The sequence below is a fragment of the Notamacropus eugenii genome, chromosome 4, assembly GCF_028372415.1.
Source record: "Notamacropus eugenii isolate mMacEug1 chromosome 4, mMacEug1.pri_v2, whole genome shotgun sequence".
NCBI lineage: Eukaryota > Metazoa > Chordata > Mammalia > Diprotodontia > Macropodidae > Notamacropus > Notamacropus eugenii.
The window spans coordinates 253,285,423-253,298,468 of NC_092875.1; the positions used below are offsets into that span (position 1 = coordinate 253,285,423).

The 13,046-nt window shown below is 36.9% G+C and overlaps 1 protein-coding gene across 1 annotated transcript in view; it reads right to left on the bottom strand.

The window, feature by feature from the left end:
- CDH2 (cadherin 2) overlaps window positions 1–13,046 on the bottom strand; it is a 259,007-nt gene that overhangs the window by 217,546 nt on the left and 28,415 nt on the right. Inside the window, exon 2 of the mRNA XM_072604465.1 lies at window positions 10,942–11,053. Within this exon, the coding sequence (XP_072460566.1) occupies window positions 10,942–11,053 (112 nt within the window). The remainder of the gene's footprint in view (window positions 1–10,941; window positions 11,054–13,046) is intronic.

The following is a 13,046-nucleotide window of genomic DNA, read 5'->3' on the forward strand; positions in this document are numbered from 1 at the left end:
CAGCAATGAGCAATTAAAGCAGAATACTGTAAGCAGAGACAAAGAGAGAAATCTGACAGGGTGACAAAGTGAGTGCTTAGAAGGCAAAAATGGGATGCAAGTTAACTAAAGGGAACAGAATCAAAAACTTAAGCTGGCACAAAGTCATATGAAATAAAAAGGTTTGGTTTTGGGGTTTGTTTGTTTTTTTGTTTTGTTTCTTTTAAAGCAATTCTAGTTGTGTCTCATTGTATCCCATATAATTGATGGATTCCAGAGAAGTAGTTCCATATGGGAGTGGGGGTGCAGAGCAGGGAAATAGGGATAGGTGCATGGGTCCAGTAGGCTTAGAAATGAGTCTAAAATGAATCATATATTCCAACTGACTTCAAAAACTTGTTATCAGCTTTGACTTGGGTTATTTCCCATCCCACTACTTGCAATGATCATTTCCACCAAAGTCTCCTATTAGGCAAATTAGTGATCCTCAAGATATTGAAAAAGATTTCTATTACAGGAAGAAAAACATGAGAGGATTTCTGAGATGGAACCAGAAGGTTAGGTGGTTTAGGTTTATCTGCCAATTTGTAGTGATACTATTTAATGCTCCTCTCTATTGCTTTAAGCTGGTAGAGTGGCATATGGAACTTCAACTCTTACCTACAGAGATTTTACTCTAAACTTCTTATTCCTGATCATTTACAAAAATTTTAGCTAAGATAGGATCTTTAGAGGGCCAATGTTGCTTTTTGAAAAAATTATCAACCTACATTTTTATATTCCTTTTAGTGTATAGAAGGATCCTCAGTCAGTATCTCATGGATTGGTCCTGAGGACAGTCTATCAGAACTTTTTTTTAAAAGAGTTAAATAGCCACAAAAATCTAAAGTCCTATAACTGGAGTAAAAAAATAAAAACTTCACAAAAAGAGGGTAATCAACTCTTTAGCGTACAGCAGCTTTAAAGGTCTGCAAAGCATTTTCTTCACAAAAAAAAATCCTATGAGGTGGATAATGTAAATATCATATCCATTTTGCACATGAAGAAATTAGGTTTCACGGAGATAAAGGCCTGTGTCAATGTTCATCCAACTCATGAAGTATCAGAGCAAGTTTCGTGGGTCTTAACGCAATATTGTTTCTGTCCTGCCACTTCCTCCTAGGAAGTCATACACATGAAAAAAAAACTGAGGGAGGAGGAATTAGTTAACCATTAACTTAATAGGAGATAACTGTCAGGTAGCTATGCAAAAAGCTAAGCATCTTAACTGTGAGAGAAGCCCAGATCAGTCCCATTAACTAATAGTGCTTCAGAACTAGTCAGACTACATGAGCACTAGTGTGTTCAATTCTGGGTATCAAGTAAAGAGGGACATTGACAAAGTAGGCTATATATATATATATGTGGAAAACGCAAATAGTAAAGCCACCATGAACTGGGGGATGTATAACCTACAGAAGTTAAGATTAAAGGAAAATTGGAAAAAGGCAAGAGAAAATTTGAGCAATCCAATTCTTTTAGATCCTTATTATTTTACAAAAATAAGATCATTCCTCTTATTCAGTCTTATGGCATCATTTCTGGAACCCAACACATGTCCAAACAAAGTGTGACTGGCAGGAGTCTTATATGGACAGTTGGCTCACATCCACAACTTTGATCACGCAGCCTAACATAGTAGAGAGAGTCCATGATTTGGGTTATCTATGTTCAAATCTTAGCCTTCTTGCCTTCCCTCTGTTAATTAGTTCCTATTTATCCTGTACATAGTTAGCTTTGTTGCATGTTGTCTCCCCCTTTAAATTACAGGCAGTATCTTTTGACTCTTTGTATCCCCAATATTTAGCACAGTGCCTGAGCATGTACTAGGTGCATGCGGTTTACTGAGCTGAACTGAGTTTTTATTCAAAAAGTGACCTTATGCAAATCAGTTCTCATCTCTGGACCTCAATTTCCTCATATGTAAAATGAAGAAGTTGTAGTGGATGACTTCTAAGGTTCCTTCCAGCTATATATTCTAAAGTCTCACAGAAACATATTGATCACATCAGGGTATTCCAGAGCAAGTTGGAACTAATAAAATCCATCCCTGTAATTGGAGGAAAAAATGAAATCCTCATCAAATATGAATAGGAGTGAGACAGACAGAGAGAGAGACAGAGACAGAGACAGACAGAGAGAGAGAAACAGAGAGAGAAAGAGAGAGACAGTGAGAGGGTTTGGGGCGGTGGGGAAGAGGCAGGCCATAGCAAGCATCACAGGAATAGAATATTGAGTTTTAGAAATAAAATAAAATATTTCAAGGTAATGAAAATTAAACTCATGACAAGGACTCTCAGTTCTGGTTTTAGCCTCAGGTATATAAAATGTTTTTCTCTTTTTACACAAGTGATAGGTAGAAAAGAGTATGAGAATAACTCCACAATGGCACACCTGAGATTCAAGATGGCCACATCATTCTCCTCCCCTTCTTGTTCAGGGATTACTACCACCAACATCCAAAGGAAGGGTCTCTATGTTCTTAGTGGTTTCACCCACAATCAATTGGAAATCAGTACAACACTTACAGTCTGGAAAGTCTTATAAATAAGATGCTTATAAGTGCATCTTTCAAATCTTACTAACACTTAAGAAAATATTCACACAATCAATAGAAGACCACCTTATCAGAAAGGAAAAAATAAAAGCAAAATTTGTGGTTTCATAACCCAGTTTAGCAAAGGCCTCTAATGTGGCATAACTGATTTAAAAAGCATTGCTTCCCATTTTCAGTAAAATGAAGAATATGTGTTTTAATGCCTGCCTGTCTACCTCCTGAAAGAGAAGCAAAAGTCCTAAAAAACCTAGTGACCCAACAAAAAGTACTTCACTTCCCTAAAGATTGTACAGTACAGCTTCCTCTTAGCATTAACGTACACAACCATCAATCTCAAAAGGGTCAATAAAAATAGCAGCCTATGGTTTATTTTCAAGAATATTTTCAGGAACCCATTCATGCTCACCAATGCTAGGTGGCTACATGGTGATTATTTTCAACCAGACAGAAATTGCTTTCGATTAGTTTACTTACTCAGCTGTCTATGCCTGTATATATCACTTGGGGCAAAATACAGGGAAATGCCATATTGGTACATTCATACAACAAACACTTTGTGATTCTTTTAACTACAATAAGATGCCTGTTATTAGAAAGTGTTAAGAATATTGCAATCAAATGAAAATTTGTATTATCAATTACTTTGGATTATTTTCAGGTAATTTTAAAATTCAGTGGAATATACACACACATACACATATAGGACTGTCTGTGTATAAATGTATACAAACATACACAATTATCAGGATCCAGATTATGTTCCCAAGGTCCGGATTTTTCTACTCATGAAAGACTAAGAAATTGTTAATAAGGGGAAGCAGTAAGTTTATAGGGAGATTAGTTTCTCTTCCCATCACCTATACCCAAAGATACCCTGCGTCCCATCACCTATACCCAAAGATACCCTGCGTGTTGATCACCACTGTTCACTTTGCTGAGTAACAATGTTACTCAGAAGTCTTCTCTTTATCACATATAGTAATAAATAAATACATATAAGAAAAACCTACCATGTCAAATCTCATCAACCTCGTCTCCTACTGAGCTAAGATAATAGAACACAATTATAGGTTAACAAGCTGTGTGACCTCAGTCAAGTCTGGGTTTCAACTTCCTTACTAGGGGAAAAATGTGGATTGTACTAGATAATCCTGAAGGTCGTCTTACCAAGTTAAAAAATTTTACAATTCTTTGACCCATCTATATAGAGATATGGACACTCTTCAATGATGCTAATTGCTTCTTCTATATGCTTTCTCATCCTCTGCAGATGACTATCCATATTTTCCCCAGGAAACATCCAACATATTGGAAAACAAAAGCTCTTGTTCATGTAGTTCCTCAAAAGTATCAACATAACACTCAGGTTTGTCCATCTGTTAACTCCCATTCTTGGTACAGGACCAGTTTGCATCCCTTTCAAGTCATCCATTATCATCAATAATGTCTTTCATACAATTTCTTGCAAGCCAAGTTATAACCACTTACATGCCGCAGCCTGCTTATGCCCAACATGTACCTTTCTATGGTTTCTACGTTCTGTGATTTTACTGCGTATATTTCATCATAAATAGAACCACATTACATTGTAAGTAAACTTTATAAAGTATTTTCATTTTACATGATCTTATTTCACCAATACAAGAACATATGTTGAAATCATACTTTTTTACCTAAATTTGGAACATTTTTTCTAAGGTCTCATCTATCTTTAAAAGAAATCATGCTTTCAAAATAAGCTTTATCAAGTGATCCCCAACGTTCTCCTTCCCTCTCTCCCCATTTTGGTGGTAGAGATGGTACCAGCTCAATGAGCTTTCACTAAGTGCCCATGGATAAGACATTATACTAAAAAGGCAAAGGAGGACTTTGACTGTGTTTTGACCTGCTGCTGAGAAATCAAGAGATTATGGTCGCCAAATATAAGAACATACTACTTACCCAAGGTAATTGTTAGAAAGAGGAACTGTTAATATCGGAACTAACTCCTACAGAGCTGCTTAAAGAACAATGAGAGTAAGTGACTTGCCCAGAAGTTATATTGCTAGAATTGTGATCATAATTTGAATCTAGCTTTTCCTGACTAAGAAGTACAGCTTTCCACATTGTTTGTATTTAATAAATATTATGTTGCTAGCACAATAATAATAATATCATTAGGAGAAAGATATGCTCCATATTATTATGAAATAGATGACAGACAAGATACTAGATAGGCTGGCTCTCTATATATCAAAGGACTGTGTCTTTCCCTATATGTTTCTGGTCAAAGGCTCAGACTGCAGAATTACAACACTGTTAACCTAACAATCCATCCAGATCCCAAAAGCACTGGTTCAGCTAGTATACCTGCAAACATTGGCCACAATGCAAAGAATTCAATAAATTTAACTCTGTTACACTCTTGTATTTGTTTCAACTATATGAGCAAAGCCTCCTATAAGGACTCAAAACACAAAACAAAATGGACAAGGGAAAACTCTAGAACCTTCCAAAGCAGTAATATTCCCCAAATCCTTTTCTACCAGAGATACTACTGATTCTGCAAGGAAAGCTTTAGGCTTCAAAAAAGTCTGAGCTGGGAAGTAGGTCTGCTCCTGGCCACAAATGTATTTATACACAAATACACAGATCCTTTCAAAAATTGCATTTTGAATTTTTCCTTAAGATGTTGGTGCTCTTTAATATATTTTAAGAAAAACAAAGAAAAAGCTAATGATATATCCTCTAACAAATAGCCTTATAAACAGTAACAGACAGTTAAAGACATATGCACACTGAAACTATAGATACTGGAAGGAATTCCAATGGAAACAATCACATAATTTGCTCTATGGAGAGCACAGGCTACAGACAAAGATCTTTCTTTTTCCTCAAGTTTTTATATTTCTAGCCCTAGGGGGAAGAAAGAAAAAAAAAAGAGAAAAGAAAAACCAAGTCTTTTCTCCAGTTTGTGCTTAAGAGACATCAGCAGGAAGTTCCACTGAATCCCTGTCACTGGCATTATCTAATAACCAGAAAATATGCTTTTTACAATGAGAGTATTTAAATATGACAGTGAGATCAAACAAGTCAATGGCATGTAGTGACCAACAAAGTATATGCACTTAGACATATCAAAATGTGGAAGAAGAATCAACCGCTACAATAATTCTGTGGGAGACAAAAATCCAGTCAGTGTCTCTTTTTCATCTTGTCTGAACCATTACTGAGATAAGGCAATATACTATGTGCTTGTGTCCCTTTCATAGTCTCTTGAAAATGCCACATGTTTCTGCTTCTAGGAAGAGGACATGTTGTTTCACAGACATTTAAAATTAAAAATAGACAGGGTGTTGATGCCTCCACTAAAGTCGTCAGCCTGATAGTGGTCATATGGTCTTGTAAAGGTGACCTTGAGTTTTTGAAGGGTCTGCCAAAGGAACATATGCACTGGTAGGGCTTACTAAATTGAAAAGGTTTGAACTCTTGGTTTGAGGGCACCCTGTGTTGGCTTTTGTCCCAAATGAGAAAAAGACTCATCAACCATTAAGTTTGGCCACAAGCATTTTTGGACCAGTCATTATGTGATCTGTCTATGGAAACAGTACTCATAGCAAAAAATCACAGTTCACTGGAAGTATCAAAATAAGGATGTTGACAACTCTGAAAATAGTTGTTAGGCAAAAAGAAAGCACCTGGGTGTTGTAAGTTTTGGCAGAAACTTATCTTTAGTTAATGAAACATATGGATTGCTATTATAATAGTAGCTAAAATTTACATAGTACCTTTCATATGCCAGGCACTGTGCTAAGCATTTTACAAATGTTATCTCATTTGACCCTCTGTGCAACTCTAGGAAGTGGGGGGCTATTATTACCTCCACTTTACAGATGAGGAAACTGAGGCAGTTTATGTTTACTGTTGTTTTTTAAAGTAACCTGCCCAGGCCCAGGCCCATGAAGTTAGTATCTGAGGCTGAACTTGAACTCAGGTCTTCCTTACTTCAAGTCCAGCATTCTATCTACTGCACTATCCCTTCTATTTTCAAAGAGACAACAATCCAAGAAACTGGGAGTTTCTCACCTCCATGAAGACTATGATATATTGTATAAAACAAAGAACTGGGATTCAGAGGACTTGAGTATCAAATTCCAGTTCTGCTACTTATTATATGTGCAGCCTTGGGCAAAAAACCTCTCTCTGAGTCTTTGCTTTACTTACTATGTGATGGGAGGGAAAGTGAGGAAGGACTGAATAACATGATTTCCAAAGTCCTCCTTCCAGTACTAAATCTATGATTTTGTGAAAACTCTTTTTTTTATTTGGAGATCAAGGGCAGTATTAGGTGCAGGAAAAATAAGGACTAAACAAAAACTGTAGGTGAGCAAGCATAAATCTTAACAGAGCAATTGTAATTTACATTCTCACTGCCTTAGAGTTTTCAAAGTATTTTCACAGATATTATGTCAATTGACCCTGACAAAATCTCATTAAATATTCAATGGAGTGGGGACTACTAGAAAACACACGCACACACACACACACACACACACACACACACACAAACATACACAGAATCTACCTCTGGTTCAGAATCAATCAGTAAGCATTTATTAAGCACCTACTACTATGAGCCAATCATTCACACAGGCACTAATGGATAGAAAGACAAAAATGAATGGCTGTCTTTGAGGAGACTCCAATCTAGAGTGGGAAAAAGTAGGCTGTATAGGGACTAACTCCAACCTGCCAAGAGTTAAATTTTCTGGGTGCAAATTAACAAACACTAAAATTCAGGGCCTGATTTATTGCTTTGTTGCTTGTCTAGAGGTACGTGTTAATAATAATAATACAAATTAAAGTGTTAATAATAATACAAATTAAACTTAAAAGTATATCTTTACTCGGGTTGTTAAACATTTGCCAGCCCACCTTCACACAATACAGGCAAATATAAAATGTTGGGGCAAAGGCACTGTCAGCTTGGCATGGTTAGGAAAGACTTCATACAGAATATGGTACTTGAGTTAAACCTTGAAGGTTATTAGGGAGTCTAAGAAGGGAGGTGAGGAAGGAATGACTTCCAGACAGGAGAAATAGCCAGCTAAAAAGCAAGTGAGAGGAACAGTAAGGAGGCCAAGCCTGCCAGGACCACAGAGGATGTGAAGGGAAGTCAAAGCACAGGCTAAGGGGCCAGACTGTAAAAGGCCTGAAATGTCAAAGGAGATTATATTCAATCTTGTAGGTAATAGGAAGACTCTGGAGTTTGCTGGGTGGAGGACTGACTGAGGTAGAGGCCTCAGGAAAAATCACTTTTGGCTGCTATGTGAAAAAGATACGTGAAGCTATTTCAGTAATCCAGGTGAGAAGTAATAAGGGCCAGAACTAGGATGATGAGGACTTTCTATTATACTATGTATTACACTGACTCCTACTATAAAAAAGGGAGATTAAATAATTACCTGTGCCACGATAGTTGAGAGGTGAGGAAAAATCACGTATTTTGAAACATCTCACAATTGAGAGTATCCTTAAGTACTTAACTACTCAGATGTGTCAATTCTAAACACACATACATGCACACACACATACAGAGGCACAAACTTCAAATAAGGGCATATGGCAGAGTCCTGTGAAAATCTAATTAGTTCTGGTTGCCACAGAATTTTCTAAAAGCAACGTTATAAAGCAGTCTTAAAGATTTTCAACATTGATAGGCAATTCAAGTTTAGATCAAACTATACTAATCAAGTCTCTTTTCTTTCAAGTTTCAATGACTCACAGTTTTATAATAAATAGGTCTATGGAGAACACATCATTAACTGAAGTTCCATCCTCCTGTAGTTAAATTTAAAGACAAAACATCATTTGTTCATTTAAGGTACCTAGTAATACTTCAGATTTAAGCTTTTATTAAGATTTACAGGGAAAACTAAAAATGAATTGAATAAATAATTAAACATGAACCAGATGAGTCTATATGCAAAATCATTAGTGCCACAACTCAGTAAATTAACTAACAATTTCTATGAACTCTTATCCTATACACAAGAAGTTAAACCATGAATCCACATTTCAACTCAATTAAAAGTTGATCATGGGCCTCTCTTTCATGAAGTAGCTCACTTTTACAATTCTATGTATTAATACATTAAGAACTAATTCATCCTTTAGGAAAAGTTTGTCTTGATTCAACATATGAAGTATAACTTTGCTCAAATGAATTTAAAAACAAAAACCACAAGCCTGAACAAAATACTTGGCAATCGTCATTCCCTGTGATCCAGGATGTTTAGACTGAGATGCTTTCCCCGAAAGGACTGAGGAAGAGGGAGGATGTAGAAAGAGACAGCTAGAGTGACTAATGAATGACTATCCAATGACTTTAGCCTGGCCCCCCAACTGCAAAGGAATTCTATTAAGTCCTATGATTAGCTTTTATCTGACCCGCACATGATTGATGTATTCAATGACGAAAACCCAAAAGTACCTCCTAACCATACTCATGGTTCTCAATGAGTCATTATGCCCTCTATCTTACACTGTAAGTTAGATACCAAGTGGCTGTCATGGCACCTCCACTCCTAAGGGGACTCTGCAGACAACCTCTGCTTCTCAAAGAGTAGAAAACGGGCCTTTCTATATTGCTCTTCTGGTCCAATATGCTGCCTGAATAGTATGAGTGGAGACCAGAAAATTATGAACCTCATATACTATTTAGATAAACTTTCCTCCTAAAAGTTATATGAAATATACTGATCTGGATTGGGCTTATACCATGAGAATTCTACTACATGAAGTAATATAAAGTACTCCTTCTTTGACGGCCACCATTCTGAACTGGGCATATGAATAATTACACAGTCTGCTTATTATAATGGCCTCTCGGAATGACCACATCACTATTCCCTGGGGTATCCTCAGGTAACAGCCTTCCACCCCTGTAGTCTCCAGTAGGTGACATATTTAGAATAAATGTGGGTCTCCCATAGCTGACCCTGGCATTGCATAAAGAAGAATAAGCAAGGGAGGGAGGGAAATATTAAAATGGCCCAAGAATATCACTACTAAATGAAGTCCATGGTCTGGCTAGCAGACAGTCATCAAATAAAAAAAGAGAAAAAGTCTCCTCATCCTTATATGGAAAAGGGCCTGATCTAAATAAGGCAAAATAAGTATAGTCTGGACCCTTGTGAGTAAAGTAGTTATCTTGCCAAAACCAAACAAAATAACCCCAAAATCCCCAAACCCACACGTTTACCTACGCTCCCCCAATATGAAATTCTATCTCTAAGGCCTAAGTACATGCTATCAAGGGTTGGGCTTAGGAGGATACCAGTTGTATCACTGAATCAACTCTAGCCTATATGTTGGAAGCTAACCTTGGAATCGCACACAGGGATTCGATACCTGCCTCTGAAATACAGAGTGGTTTAACCAGGAATAAATCACTCAACCTCACAATGTCTCCACCAACTTTCAGAGACAATAAGTTATGGGGGAAGAGTTGCTAATGCACATATGGAAAGTGTATCTACATCTACACCAAGAGTTCCTGATGCTGATGAAATCACAACTCCAGATTTAAAGGGGAGGGGGGAGAAGACAGCTACATACTCCTGCTTTGAGTTTTTCTCTTCTCTATTTAAAAGGAATTAGTATCGTATGGCTCTGAGGCTTCCTTTCAGAAATAACACAAATCATGTTGTTCCTTTCACAAGATTCTGCCAGTTCCCTATCTTTCCCTTAAAGTTCCTTGCACTGTCATAATGGTGGTATCAGACAGAATATTTTTCATCCAAGACCCAAAGTCACTCAGAATTTGAGGTAGTTGCCCTTCCTGCCACCATATACTCAGTAATGGGGAATATGGGATCCAGGGTGATACATAACTTTTTGTTTGACAATCTGGGCTGGCTGTGGTTGTATCCACTAGCTCGTGGGGCTGCTAAAATCTGTTCTTATGTGTCCTTTCAATGAATCTCACCACTTCTTATCCCTACAAGTCTCTGACTCAAAGTCTTTCCCTGGACTCTGTGAATCCAACTCAAGGTCTGATCATTAAAACAGTGATAACTAGATTAATGGCACAATTATCAGAAAATAAAATAGTAACCAGTTCATAGTAAGACTTCTATTGCAAATCAAAATGGAAGATACATGAAAGAAAATTATAAAAGAGTACAGAAACCTTCAATTACGTACTGTAAGAGATCCATGAACTTACAATAAGGGTAGAATATGGTCCCTATAGTCTCATTATACTGACTGAAAAATTCATACTGATTACTATAGTAGAAATGATTGAGGGATTTTTTTAAATGACCAATTTGTTGCAAAAAGCACAGAACATAAAAAAAGAAATATTTCTTTTCAAATGATACCATTGAGAAGAGGTTGTCCTTCATGCACACCCCTCGATAAGACGGCACTGTAAACATCTTCAGGAAATCCAGTCTTGCATAATGTGATTTCACCAGTTGCCTGTATTGGTGCCTGAAATACAAGATAAAATGTGTGTAATAATCGTAACCCCCCTTCAACTAGGCAACATTCCACTTGGGGAAGAAAAAAAAGAACTCATTTCTCTTCTATCTTGTACAAATAACTCCTTTGTTTCTCAATGGCTACAATTAGAACTTTGAGGGCAAAGGGTTAATCTTTTTGATAACTGGAATGGAAGGAACAAATCCCACTTGTCTGGTAAGAGCTAAATACTACACATTCTGGATTCTTCTAACTATTGAACATTTCAAGTAAAATGCTTATTGAAACTCAAGTGGAATCATAGGGGAAACAAAAACATCTCTCATGCTGTAATAAACCTTGCATTAATCGCCACCACAAACTTATTTTTCAATAGTAGGAAGGAGACACTTTTAACATTTACTTTTAGAGATATTATTACCCATTTAAAATATTTGGTTATGAAGAGTTTCTCTGACTCTATTGCGTATATTGACAAAAAAATCTTCTATGATAAAAGCAGTACCTACATAAACTCAGACTTGTCCCACAAAAATGACACAATTATCCAAATTTTGAAATGACTGCAATAAACAAAACTAAAAGTCTAATTTTCCAATTAAATATATCTTTCTAAAATATACTTTCTATTGTGCCATAGCAATATAATTTGATTTCTAACTTAATGAATCATTCAGCATTTATGATGCTTGAGGGAAAATTCTCCTTAAAATTAGTAAACAAGCAGCTTTTTTTGTTCTTCCTTTTATTCTTTCTCATCTGGTGTTTTTAATGCCCTAAACTGGCTTAAAAATCAAAGCCCTAGTACATGCTCTTTCAGTCACTAATACGTAGCCACAATTTTTTTTTTAGCCCACTCTGGCCCAAGGCTGTCTTTACTTAGTAAAATTCTGATAGAAATTTAAGTAACTGAAAGCACCGTGGTTTTTGTGGTTTATGTGATATATATGGATACGTGGCAAGTCTCGGGGAGTTATTTCACTTAAAACATTAAGTACAGTTAAAATTTCACACAAATTTAATTCAGGCACACATTACCTTATCTATACTTATTTTGATTAGAAGATTCAGCATACTGTAGGTACACGCCCTCTATAAATTATAAAATGGGTTGTGTTGTAAAAGGTGATTTTTCACATTGGTTGTTGGAACTCAAAACACATTCCCCGCCTCCTGCCTCCACCCCAAACAAGGTTATATTGCAATGATTAGCTTTCCAGGACAACCAGTAAAAGCCTGTTTAACTCATAATTTACCTGAAAAACAGCCCTAATAGAGCAGTGTGTGTTAACTCAGTGATCAGATAACAATGCTTCCATGGGAAAAGGTAATTCTGAGTTCCAAATGAGGATATCTGGGATATACAATCAGTCTTTATCTGCCCTCTGTCCCAATATGAAAGACAAACACTTTGGACATGGGGGAAAAATACAAGGAAAGAAGAGTTGGGAAATCTACAAAGGGGCCAAAGGGAAAGGGAAGGAGGGAAGCAAAGAGGAATCAGCCGGACAGAATCCTATCCTTCCTTTCCTTCCTTACTGGTGGTCAGGAGCAGGGGGTAGAAGACAAATGGAGAACATCAGCTGGCTGGCCCACCAAAGTTTTCCATTTGCATCCCCTCTCATCTCACTGCTCCTGAGGAAAACTAAAAAGCAGAGACTAAGACTTTGAAGGTGAAGCTGAAGTAGCAAAGAGTGGTAGCCAAAGGCCCATGACAGAGTACAGCCATGAGAGTGATATGGGTGGGTGGCAGGCAAACCCCTAACAGTAGCAAGTCAAGGATAAGCATTCCCACCTAAAGGATACAAGTCAAGTGTGTCTATAAATTGAGGACTCTATTACTAATTAAAGGACTGCATTTCCAAGGATCCCCATTGTTAAAGAGAAAAATCAATTTTAAATTCCTTTAAATCATATTATACTGCCTCTGTAAGTTTTACAATCATCTCAAAAAAGCCAAAAACTTCTCTTAAGCCTGATTCCTCATCCGTGAAATGGGGTA